Genomic DNA, 12,717 nt, shown 5'->3' with positions numbered 1-12,717 from the left:
ACGGCCATAAATCACAGCACATTGAATGAGACGAAGCCTAATTTTGCAGTTGGCTGAGCAACATGTGTGATGATGACCTCCGTTTACTAGTAGGACTCTACAGAAGATACCCAGTGTGTAGTCACCAAGTCAGTGTGTGATGACCTCCATCTACTAGTAGGACTCTACAGAAGATACCCAGTGTGTAGTCACCAAGTCAGTGTGTGATGATGATGACCCGTCTGGTAGGTGAGGGATCTCTCCGTCCAGATGAGCTCTAAGCAGTGTCTTTCAGGCATCAACCTTGAGAGAACTGAGGAGCCTGGATGTTGGAGCACAACAGACAGAGGAAGGGAAAAAAAAGTATGGTTAAGTGCAGTGTTGTTTTCATCGACTAAAACTAAGACGAAAAATGTTCGGCTAGCTTTTTTCACTGACGAAAACTAAACGGAAACTAAATAAAAACTAAGCTATGATGACCAAGACTGACAATTTCGTCAAAAATCTAGACAATTAGTTGCATGCTGAAAATAGGGGATCTACAAGCTCACAACGCGTAAAAAATATATATATATTTTAGTCGACTAACACCAAAACATTCCAGGTGACTAAAACTAAATGAAAACTATTCAAGAGACTATGACTAAAACTAAATTTGCTGCCGAAAACACAAATCAGTACTGCTAGACTCCCAAGTGCAGAATTCTAAGGCACAGGGAGCTCTATTTTCGTCCATGCTAAACCCCTTATCCCTAAACTACTTTGCCTTATTTTACCATTTTGAAAAACAGATTTGAATAGTTAAAATAGCCAATAGTATATTATATATTTTGGATGACATTAGTTTAAATAATAGTCCTTACATTCAACGCTCCGTCTTTGATGGTTTCTTTTGGGTCCAGGAGGTTCCATTTCATGCTCAAGGCTTCCTAGGTGGGGATACTAGCATGGTTGTGTTGTGGCTGGCATCTCCTTGGATGTCTGGACTTGAATGCTTTGATTTTGTGATGATTTCTGCAACCTGCTCGTTTTTAAAAAGGGACAGTTGTTAATGTCTTTCCCAACCCTCAATAAGGAGGGCTATGAATTGTTGGATTGTCCTTAGTCTGTATTCCTACCCTTGTGAGCCGTCTGGCATGGTTGGACCATGCCAGTTTAGCCCTCTGGGTCACAGGAATAACACAAGCTCCTCCACCGCGGCAAGGTGACAATCCATGAGAGGAGAACCCAATTTAGTCGTTGCAAATTCCCAATTGTCCCCAAGTATCCTAGAGTCCCTGTTGCTGCCACCTCCACTCACATGGAGGTATAAACTACTACATGCATCAAGGTTATTATAGGTAAATTAAATGAGCAAAAGAACAAAACTAGAACCCTTTCATCTCTCAGCCCTGACAAATACGATCCCAGGATTTCTGGAGTCGTAGGTGTTTATGTTATCAGTCGGGTAAAGAGCCAGGCTCGCTAGCGAGCGGCTATGTAACTGACTCAGTAAGGACTAGCAAAGGCAGCTACCGGTAGTCAGTCGACAAATTCAAAACTAGCAAGCAAACATTAAAAACGAATTAAAACTAAACAGTCATCAACAAGGCAGCATTATCCAGTCAACATTAAAAATAAATAAAATAAAATAATCTAGCAAACCCACTTTAAAAACTAATTACAACTAAACTGAACAGTCAAAACTAAATACAAACCAAGTAAGTAAAACTAAACAGAGTCATCAACAATGCAGCGTTATTCAGTCAGCAGGGGAAAAAAAGAGATCTAGCAAACCCACTTAAAAAAAAACGAATTACAACTAAACTGAAAAGAAGTCAAAAGTAAATACAAACCAATTAAGTATTCAGAACTATAATAACCTTGATATGCATCTGCAGTGCAGCAAAAAGGACATGATCACTTGATCCTCACCAGCTTCCCACCCGCAAACACGGCCAATTGTGTTTGTTGGAGCGCCCAGCAAAGCTGAATGCACCGCTGCTGCTACTGGGTATTGAACCCAGGCCTCTGCGGTGGTGGGGAAGCGTTTTGCCTCACCACACCCAGACGCCCCATAATGTTGTGTCTGCGTGATATACTGTATACACACAAACACACACAATATAGATATACAGTATAGACATAAGGAAATTGATTTATGTATATATATTTCTGTAGTTTCTTTTTTTACATTGTACCATAATCTTGTACTACCATGCTAATGACAATTTGATGTTAAACTCTATAAAGTAACAGAATAAAGTAATGTGCTTTACTGCTTACCTCGGGTTATTTAAAACAAACACAGTAGGCCTGTAGGCCTATGCCTATGCCTACAGTAGTCGTCCCCATTTCTGGAAGCGCGTCCACGCGCACCAGGAGCGATCAGGAGCGAGGCTCGACTGACACACATCGACTGGGGGGACCTCCACCTCCAGTTCGGGGAAACTCCTGTGTGGTACAGACAGACGGCCAGTATATCTTTTCGTTGTTGTTTGCATTAGTCGCCCCCCTTTCTGGAAGCACATCCACGCGCACCAGGAGCGGTCAGGAGTGAGGCTCGACTGACACACATCGACTGGGGGGACCTCCACCTCCGCCTCGGGGAAACTCCTGTGTGGTACAGACAGACAGAATATTGTTGTTGTTAGCATTAGTCGCCCCCTTTCTGGAAGCACGTCCACGCGCACCAGGAGCAAGGCTCGACTGACAAACATCGAGTGGGGGGACCTCCACCTCCAGTTCGGGGAAACTCCTGTGTGGTACAGAGTAAGACAGAATATTCTTTTCGTTGTAGTTTGCATTAGTCACCCCCCTTTCTGGAAGCACATCCACACGCACCAGGAGCAAAACTCGCCTGACAAACATCGACTGGGGGGACCTCCACCTCCAGTTTGGGGAAACTCCTGTGTGGTACAGACAGACAGAATATTTTTTTCCTTGTTTGCATTAGTCGCTCCCCTTTCTGGAAGCGCGTCCACGCGCACCAGGAGCGATCAGGAGCAAGGCTCAACTGACCAACATCAACTGGGGGGACCTCCACCTCCAGTTCAGGGAAACTCCTGTGTGGTACAGACAGACAGTATATATTTTTTCGTTGTCGTTTGCATTAGTCACCCCCCTTTCTGGAAGCACATCCACGCGCACCAGGAGCAAGGCTCGACTGACCAACATCAACTGAGGCTTCCGCCTCCAGTGCCGGGAAACTCCTGTGGTACACAACAGCCAGACATGTTAACACGTTTAAACCATATAAAGTAACTAAAGTAAATGTTCTTACCTCAGGATATTTCAAACAAACCTTTCTGGAAGCGCGTCCACGCGCACCAGGAGCAATCAGGAGTGAGGCTCGACTGACCGACTTCGACTGGGGGGACCTCCGCCTCCAGTCGGGGGAAACACCTCCGTGGTCCACGATAGACAGACAATTGTCTGTATGTAGGTTCTTACTTACCTGTTTAAGCCATTTAGGCCTGACGACTTCAAAATCCTGACAGTTCTGAAAAACCATATGTTTCTGTATCAGTGGTGCTCAATATTTCATGTCAAGGACCCCAGAAATTATATGTAATATGCCTCTGCCCCCATCTGCAAATATGTTGTTCCAGGGACCCCCCCAGAAGCAAAGAGTTGAGCTAAAATGTTCACTCTGTAATAATATATATATAATATATATATATATTCAAAGATTTAAGGCACATTTTCATGATTTAAAAAAAATAGCTATGAGCTTGTAGATCTACTATTTTTCAATAGCTAAAGTATAACATAATGCTTTAAAACACCAAAAGGGGTTCCCGCCCAAAATGGGTTAAGCTAACTTAAACTAACTTAAATTTAGCAGGGGCCCCAGAGGCGAGGTGCGCAGGCCCACCGGTGTGTGGACAAGCCCTGGCGGACGCCAACCCAATCCTATCATGACACGCTGACCTCAGACCCTACATGCCCGCAGGCCGCAGGACATCAATGAGGAAAACTCCAGCAAGCCTCAACTCAACTAGCCAGCCAGGGTACTCCTCTTAGAATATGGGACTCAGCAGCTCCCCACTGTCTAGAATCAGCTCCCCGGGGAAGAGAGAATTGAGGCAGAACATCGGGTTGAAGTTCACCATCGCAACCTCCTCTGGGGGGACGGAGCTAAGTGGCTCCCCGCTGTCCTGGCTCCAATCCACGCTCAAGACTGAATCGAGGGTGGCGACCCAGTCAAAGTCAGGCACCAGGTCATCCAGTGTGGGGATGGTGCACTGACTCTGTGGGAGCCAATCCAAGTCACAGCTAGGAGGGGAAGGAGGCACAGGCACAGCAGAGCTATCCACATTGCAGAGCTCCATAAGCTGGTACTGGACAGGAGGGTGTGTGGGGCTCAGTCCAGACAGTGGCTCCCCGCTGTCTGCACTGGGCTCCTTCGAGGCCCACTTCACGAGGGCGCCCAAGTCAAAGTGCTCCTTGACCGACTCCAGCTCTTTCTGTTCGTCTCCACGAAGCAGCTGGGAGCTAGAGAGAGTCGAGCGACGAGTGACCTTGGCCAGGCTAGTTGGAGAGGCTTGTGACCGCTTCCTCTTGCGCCCACTGACCGCCTGGCTCGGCAGATTCCGTTCCGCACAAGTGACTTCATCAGAGTGCCCGGGGAGCTGCTGCGAGCCGGACTGGAGGTCGATCTGGACATGCTGCGGGTCAACCGTCCAGAAGCGCCCCTTTCCCGACTCGCCTTTCTCCTTCGGGAGCTTGATGAAGCCCTTGTTCGTGGACAGAGTGTGCCGGATGGTGGCATTCCAGGTTGTGCTAGCGGTGCAGCGGTAGTAGGAGAAATTCACTCTGAACCACTCGTAAATAGCGGACAGTGTGAGCTTTCCACTCTCGCTGCACTGTATGGCCATGAAGAGCAGCGTGGAACAGGTCTGGGTCGGCTTCTCACCGGCATCCACCACACCGGGGCAGTGGCCGTGCATCACCACGACTGGTGTGGGCAGGACCGGGGTCGGGGGAATGCCCACGGACGCCATGTCCCCGGCCAGAGGGGACAAAGCCACCGGGACGGAGAGGGGAGGTGGTGGTTGGTGACGGTGGCCGGACAGCAGAGGTTCCCGGCCAGGACCTCCGCCTGGCTGGGGGCCTCCGCTGTTGGCACCGACAACAAAGTCCTGGAGCCACTGCAGGCTCGTCAGACTGTCGTCCACCTCGGACAGGTGCCACAGGGTGGCAGTGGCACACTGCAGAGGTAGCATGGCTGTCCTCTGAAACACCAAGTGTGTGTGTGTGTGTGTGTGTTGGCCTACTGGTGTCTGCTAGGTCCTCCTTATTCCTTTACCTGTGGAAAGAAAGAAAGAAAGAAACTACTATTTTTTTAAATAGTACTAATACTAGTATATAATACTAATACTTTACAAGTAAAACGCCTGTATTCCAAATGTTACTTGAGTAAAAGTACAAGCAAAAAATATATAATTATATTACCAAAGTAAAAGTACACTACTTTCAAAAATAGCAGAACTACAAGCTCACAACTATTTTTAATAACCAAAATATGAAGTAGCTACTTCTTCCACCACTGAAAGCTGTATTGTGTAAATGTGGTGGACTAAACAACACGACCAGGTTTTACTCTGTTAATAAACCTAGTAAACAACATTAAGTTTACAACATCAACGTTAATATATATGAAGTCCACACTATGGTCGCATATTATTTTCGGTCACTAATCACATCATAACGTGATGCAATATGGCGGCCGCCGGCCGGTGCACTTGACTCACAGCCCCCTTAAACCTCCGGCCCCAGTACCACCGTGCCGCTTGGCATAAAAGAAGATATCTACAAACTAACAAGTGACAGTTTGTTAGCTTGATTTCGTACGACAATATGCGGCAAACGTTCTATTTAAAGCTTAACTACCGTCTGCACCCTCCTGGCAGTGGTTAACGTTGGATACAGAATGCGATGACCGCCCGTTAACGTGTTTTAAAATAAACAAAACTCACCCCAAAATCAAAGTAAAAACTGTTCTACAAAGCTTATCTTGGTCTTTTTGACGAGCGACAGGACACAGGATAACTTATGGTTATGGGATTTCAACGATAACGACAAGTTAAGGCTTTCAGTCACATGAAAACAACTAGCTATATACTATAGTAGCTAGCTACACAACGATTGAAATTTAAAATTATCCACAACTGCTGTAGACAGAAAAGACCAAGGTGTACATTAATTCTACAAACAAATCCGTTAAGAGCGTTTTGAAAAATAAAACAACACTTACCTCTGTTGGTTATCCTGGAGAGTCGAGACGATGGAATTCACAAAAAGATGTTACTAAAAAACACTGTTAAAAAAAAAAGATATTACTATAAAACACTGTTTAGTAAATGTACAAATTAGCAGAAATGACAAGTTGAAACAATAAGTTGTGAAAGAATAAAAACAGTGGATGACAAACTACAATGAAAGCAGGCAGTAAATCGTAAACGGTTTCTCTGGAGGAGCTCTGAAAATGCACGACTGATTCCAACAAGAGTCTGAAGCGCACTGAAGGCAGCAACAAGCGTTAGTTTAAACACCTGCTCGAGTCGCCGGACCGTTCCCTATTGGTCCGCTGCTAGCCTGCTAGCTGCCTTCCTATTGGCCCGCTGCTAGCCAGGCGCCGTTCCTATTGGTCCGTTCCGCTAGACAAAATCGCGGCCCCGTTCGAAATGTTGTCTCAGCCAATCACAATTCGAGGCCGGTAGCTGATGATCCACCTGCCAACTTTCTCAAAAGAAAGTATATTTTTACAGGATTCTTTAAATTTTCTGAAAAGAGGACATGTTCAGCTATCTGACAGAAAAAACATATTTGTCCAGCTTAATCATGCATTATTCAAAAATGTCCATGTAAATATCCACTGACAATGTAACAGCACAAATGTAATGTATGTTATGCTAAAGATGGCCATTACTCCTCATGTAATGAAGAATATGGTATCACATTGTGAACACAGAGTAATAAGATAAATAAGATAAGATCTTAATATATTATCAACCATATTTTCAGAATTATGATATGCCCAGGATATTCAGATGATGTTGGTATGCCCGTAATAATGTAGTCTCGACGATCGGTCCCTGCCCATGGGTATTGTAATGTAGTCTCGAGGGTGGTCCCAACATGGAGAGCCTTCGTAACAGCCGCATCATCAAATAAACATGCAGGGGACATGCTATTTTAGCATACTCAAATCAAAGGGATTATTTTATATTAATTTCACTCTGAGGTAGGCCTACAAATGCTTTTTTTCTATGGTGGAAAACATTTAATATTATAAGATAAGCTTTTTGGAATGAGTGTTTTTGCTTATTTTACACAAGATAGCCTATTCTGTATTATGACCTGGGGACACAAATGGCACCAAATACTAGGAAGTAGGAATGTGTGACCTATAGTCAATGGAAATTAATGTTAATATTGTTCATGTCTGTTGATTTAGTAGGCCTAATGGTGCAAATTAGGTCAACGCTAGTTAACAGATTATTTTTCTACTGTTGTTTGGCAATTGGCATGTTTCTACTGTTAGTCTGTTGGCATTAACATAATGCTATTAAGTCATATATGTGTTGATGTCAGTTTGTCATTTGATTAAGTGAATGCATTTTACAACATAATGTTAAACAGTTTACCGTTGCTGCAGGACACAAAGTAAGCTGATTCAGTGGCAGTTGCCTACTACTTAGGCAGAGACAGTGATTTACATCCTTGTGTATATCTTTCTCTAACTCCAGTATATTGTTCAATATTGTTGTGGTGTGGACTTGTTTAACACTCACTCACTCTCTGTGGTGGTGAAGTCAGTAGGAGTTAAGGATGGAGCCAGAGGGATGAACAGTGGGAAACTAGTAGGTCTACTGTACAACAGGAGAGGACCTGCACCTGTCTCCCTCCTCCCCAACACATGAGCCATGCTGCAGAGACTGTATGGCAGCAGAGGATCAGTCCCCTCCTACAGTCACGCGCACGTCGTGCAGTCCAACAGGAGAGGACCCACACCACACCACCACCTCCTTCGCTGTGGCTGTGTGCGAACACTCGAGACCACTTGGCAGATGGACCGATTTAAGTGTACTCAGATACGGACCTGCAATGTGAAAGCCATCTGTACTAAAAGGCCAATGTGAATCATGGCCAGCGGGGACCAGGCAATCGTTTTCGGGAAAAGTTCGATTCAATCAGACTCTGTGTGAATCTGCCCTAACTAAGTAGTAATTGCAAATGGGCAAACAGAACCAAACACAAGAAACTAGAAGTCAGGTGAATTAAGAGTAGATTTATTGAAATGGAACAGATCAGTCATGCTGTGAATTAGGACATCTAGTAATAACAGCAGAAAAACAAAAGTGCAAATTGAAGATCTTTCTGTGTTCAGACAGATTAACAACAGCGTTGTGCCAAGTTAGCACCTGGGCTTCTTGTAGAAAACAGTGCTGACTCACCACTAAAAGCTGCATTACAAACAGAACGTCTCAGTGTGTAAAAGTAAAACAGCTAAGCTGCAAACAAAATAGAGCAAACACCTTGGTAAGATGAGAGAAGAAAATGTACATGCATACTTTGTCTGCATTTCTATAGCGCCTTAATCCAAAACGCTTTACAATGTGAGATTCCCCCACATAGCAAAGGCAACCAATGCAAGGCACTAAGGACACTTTGATACAATGTCCATGGCCAGAAGAGAACAGTGCTTTCTATGCATTGCCCCGCTCGTTAACCAAGGTGTCTCCTTTATGTTGGCTGCAGAGAATATGCTACAGCAGGGGTCTTCAACTGTGTTTACGTCCAGGGACCCCTTAGGTGACAGAGAGATGAAGCAGGGAGGGACCCCCACTACATATTGTATAAAATTGTGTTGCAGATTAAACCTTTTCATTGACGGCTTCATAGACTTGTCTGAGCACTGTCAATGTGTGGCGTTGTGTTGGATTCATATTAATATGTGGCTAAGTGGCTGCTTGTCTCAGAGTTCCTATCACCCAAAGATAATGTAGTAATTGAGGACCCTCTAGGGGTCCCGGAACACCTGCTGAAGACCCCTGTGCAACAGCACAATGTTCATGAATCCCTGCCTCCCAAACCCCTGATTTTGTCCATATTGTTAAAATAATATCGTATTGTTTGTGATGAATATTTTAAAACAATGTTAAAAACAGATGAACTCTCAATGGATTTCTTTTTTTTAACCATTTCTGATCATTTGACAGTTTTTGAAATAATTAAACAGGGAAACACCTTTGCTGTAAGAAATCATAATTGGATGTCGATACCATAGAGGCCTGAGAGCTGATGTGCAGGGACAAGCTGGCCAGCTGTGGGGGGTTCTGGAACTCCCTGTAGAAGGAGCCTAGGTCCATGGGCAACAGGTCATCTTTGGAGAAGGCCGGTTTCTGACAGAATAAACCAAGGATGAACATCAGCGACTGTCCGTTGTTCGTGTAATTACAGTTTACCAGCTTTTCTGGTTGTTTCACCACTTAAACCCTATACATGCTTCATTGCCCGGGGTCCCCCCCGGGATCTGTACTTGTCCCCCATCTTATTTACCCTCTATATCAAATCTCTTTGGCCATCTGGTTCATTATCCACTAGTTAATCTAAACATTTTTATTTTCCCCCTATACATCTGTCTTTCATAATGACAAATACGATGCAGTGTTTAGTCCCAAAGGGGCTTCTGTAAAAAGGCGAACAAGCCTATGTATGACCCAGCACGCATGCTCTGAGCTCCTGGGGGCTCTCCGTTTGGAGTTATGTAATTTTTCACCTCTACCACTCGTTATTGGATATAATAACGACGCAGACCACAATCAATTTACCATCAATTGATACAATGAATCCATGCAGAGAAAAGGCGAGATCCTTACAAAGTCCACCATGACGAAGTCGTCTGGTTGTCGTCCCGAACCCTCAGACTCCTGGGAGGGCAGACTGCCCTGCAGGGGGAAGGGCGCCTGAGGGGAGTCAGGGGGTTGAACCTAACACACACACACATACACACATACACACACACACACACACGCACACACGCACACACTTAGTGTCACTCTACAGTTTGATGTAAAGAGTTTCACAACTATGACATACTCGGCGCTAAAACTTTTGCAAATACTACACCGACTTGTAGATGCAGAATTATTTTCCACAAGATTTGCCCAGTCAGTTGTCTATGACATACTGAGTCATATGATACACGACTCCAAATTCAGGCATGGTTTCAGCCCCACAGAGCCTCTTTGGCTTCCATTCTCTAATTAAAGTTACCCTATTGGCTTGAATATGTTTCTTTCAATGGAAATGTCCTACAAAATAGGGTCGTATTATAATCGGGACTAGACTACTTCATAGTCAATGTTCTTTTTCCACAAAATGTGGGTCGTCTTATATTCGGCACAATACAGTAAATATTTCAAACGGAATACTGTGTGCAAAAGAAATGCTGGCCAGGGGGAGGTAGTTTAGAGACCAGGATTACTTCATGTTTTTGTGAGGGTACCTACCCTAGGGGACACGGGGAGAACATGCAAACTCCACACAGAAAGGCCCTTTCACCAACCCCGCCTTAGGTATGGGCACTGATGACACGGAGGGGAGAGCACGCCCCCGGCGCCCACAGCGTCCCCAGTGGGAATTGAACCCAGGACCTTCTAGCTGTGAGGCGACAGCACTAAAGACTGTGCCACCCTACTTGTTTATTTTAAGTATATAGTTATTAAATGTGGATTATCTGACCAGTGCACCTTTAGGATTACAAAGCCTAAAAAAGGTTTTATTTGTCCATTTCCTGAAATGTAACAGGTTTGGACATACAAGGCTTTTGCACACACAAATAGGCTTTTGTTCATTTAAAACTGAAGCAAGTCTGGTCTCACCGGCTGTAGTCTGTGATGTTCACCAGCTGGTTCCCAGAAGAGGTCACGGCCCAGACATCAACCCAGAACATGACCCAGAGAAGAAGCCCAGGTTCTGGACCTGCAGCAGGGAAAGCAGGGACCAGCATCAACACATGGTTCTTTTAAACTACAAAGTAACCTAGAACCTTCCAGAACCCATGTCTTCAAAATACGATACAATACGATATAAGCCTCATAGATGGTATGTAATGCTGCATAAGCTTATTGTAATCATGCTCTTGTCATTCTTATGCTTTTAATATGATAAAATGCATTAGCTCAGGTTAGGCTAAGGCACCTGTTAAAATCATATAACTTTCTTTCACATTAGCTGAAATCCTCAGAAAATAATACAGTCTGTGTATTTAGTATTATAGTCTAGTGTATTTAGTGTAACACTACAGAAATCATAATAATGTGATTGCTTTACCTGTATGTAAACAGTAAACAAGATAGATAGATAGATAGATAGATAGATAGATAGATAGATAGATAGATAGATAGATAGATAGATTTAACAAGACCCTCTGGGTCACACACGTGCAAATGCGGTGGAGTTAAACAAACATTCAAGATTTGATTTACTGTCAAGTCAGGTAAATTCACTGAACTGGGTTTATTCACAAATATATAAAAACAAAGCAAAATATGTACAGTGAAATAACAATACTATAGGTAATAATATAGACAAGGATACAATAATGATCACAGATATTAATGATATCTATAATACAATAAAACTATATACAATAAGGTGCCAATAGCACAGGACTAGGATGCGTTTCCCACAAACAGTTTGTTGGCATTGGTGGGCAGTGATGGCAAATAGACTTTTGTTCATTTAAAACTGAAGCAAGTCTGGTCTCACCGGCTGTAGTCTGTGATGTTCACCAGCTGGTTCCCAGAAGAGGTCACGGCCCAGACATCAACCCAGAACATGACACAGAGAAGAAGCCCAGGTTCTGGACCTGCAGCAGGGAGAGCAGGGACCAGCATTAACACATGGTTCTTTTAAACTACAAAGTAACCTAGAACCTTCCAGAACCCATGTCTTCAAAATACGATACAATACGATATAAGCCTCATAGATGGTATGTAATGCTGCATAAGCTTATTGTAATAATGCTCTTGTCATTCTTATGCTTTTAATATGATAAAATGCATTAGCTCAGGTTAGGCTAAGGCACCTGTTAAAATCATATAACTTTCTTTCACATTAGCTGAAATCCTCAGAAAATAATACAGTCTGTGTATTTAGTATTATAGTCTAGTGTATTTAGTGTAACACTACAGAAATCATAATAATGTGATTGCTTTACCTGTATGTAAACAGTAAACACGATAGATAGATAGATACTTTAGATAGATAGATAGATTTAACAAGACCCTCTGGGTCACACACGGGCAAATGTGGTGGAGTTAAACAAACATTCAAGATTTGATTTACTGTCAAGTCAGGTAAATTCACTGAACTGGGTTTATTCACCAATATATAAAAACAAAGTAAAATATGTACAGTGTAATAACAATACTATAGGTAATAATATAGACAAGGATACAATAATGATCACAGATATTAATGATATCTATAATACAATAAAACTATATACAATAAGGTGCCAATAGCACAGGACTAGGACACAAACAGTTTGTTGCCATTGGTGGGCAGTGATGGCTATCTCTCTCTTTTTGGTCCTGGGCTAGCCACAATTTGCAACACTAGATTGTTTGTAATGTTGAATATAGAATGGCAAATCTAGATTCAACAGATTTAAAAAAAGATCTAGTGTTGCGGCTAGTCCTTTCTAACAGAGCTATCGCCGATTAGGTGTCTGTATGCAGCTGC

The 12,717-nt window shown here is 43.4% G+C and overlaps 1 protein-coding gene across 1 annotated transcript; it reads right to left on the bottom strand.

Moving 5' to 3' along the window:
• Positions 1-3,980: 3,980 nt before the first annotated feature.
• On the bottom strand, positions 3,981-5,186 carry LOC308314443 (forkhead box protein J1-A-like; the record flags this gene model as incomplete). The annotated part of the gene is made up of 1 exon (XM_080762074.1): positions 3,981-5,186. The coding sequence occupies one exon, from the start codon at positions 5,184-5,186 to the stop codon at positions 3,981-3,983; it is 1,206 nt and encodes a 401-aa protein (XP_080618200.1).
• Between the last annotated feature and the right edge of the window lie 7,531 nt (positions 5,187-12,717).

This window comes from Protomyctophum bolini (assembly GCF_963924005.1).
Source record: "Protomyctophum bolini genome assembly, chromosome: 4".
Taxonomy (NCBI): domain Eukaryota; kingdom Metazoa; phylum Chordata; class Actinopteri; order Myctophiformes; family Myctophidae; genus Protomyctophum; species Protomyctophum bolini.
This window is presented reverse-complemented; position numbering and strand designations above follow the sequence as displayed.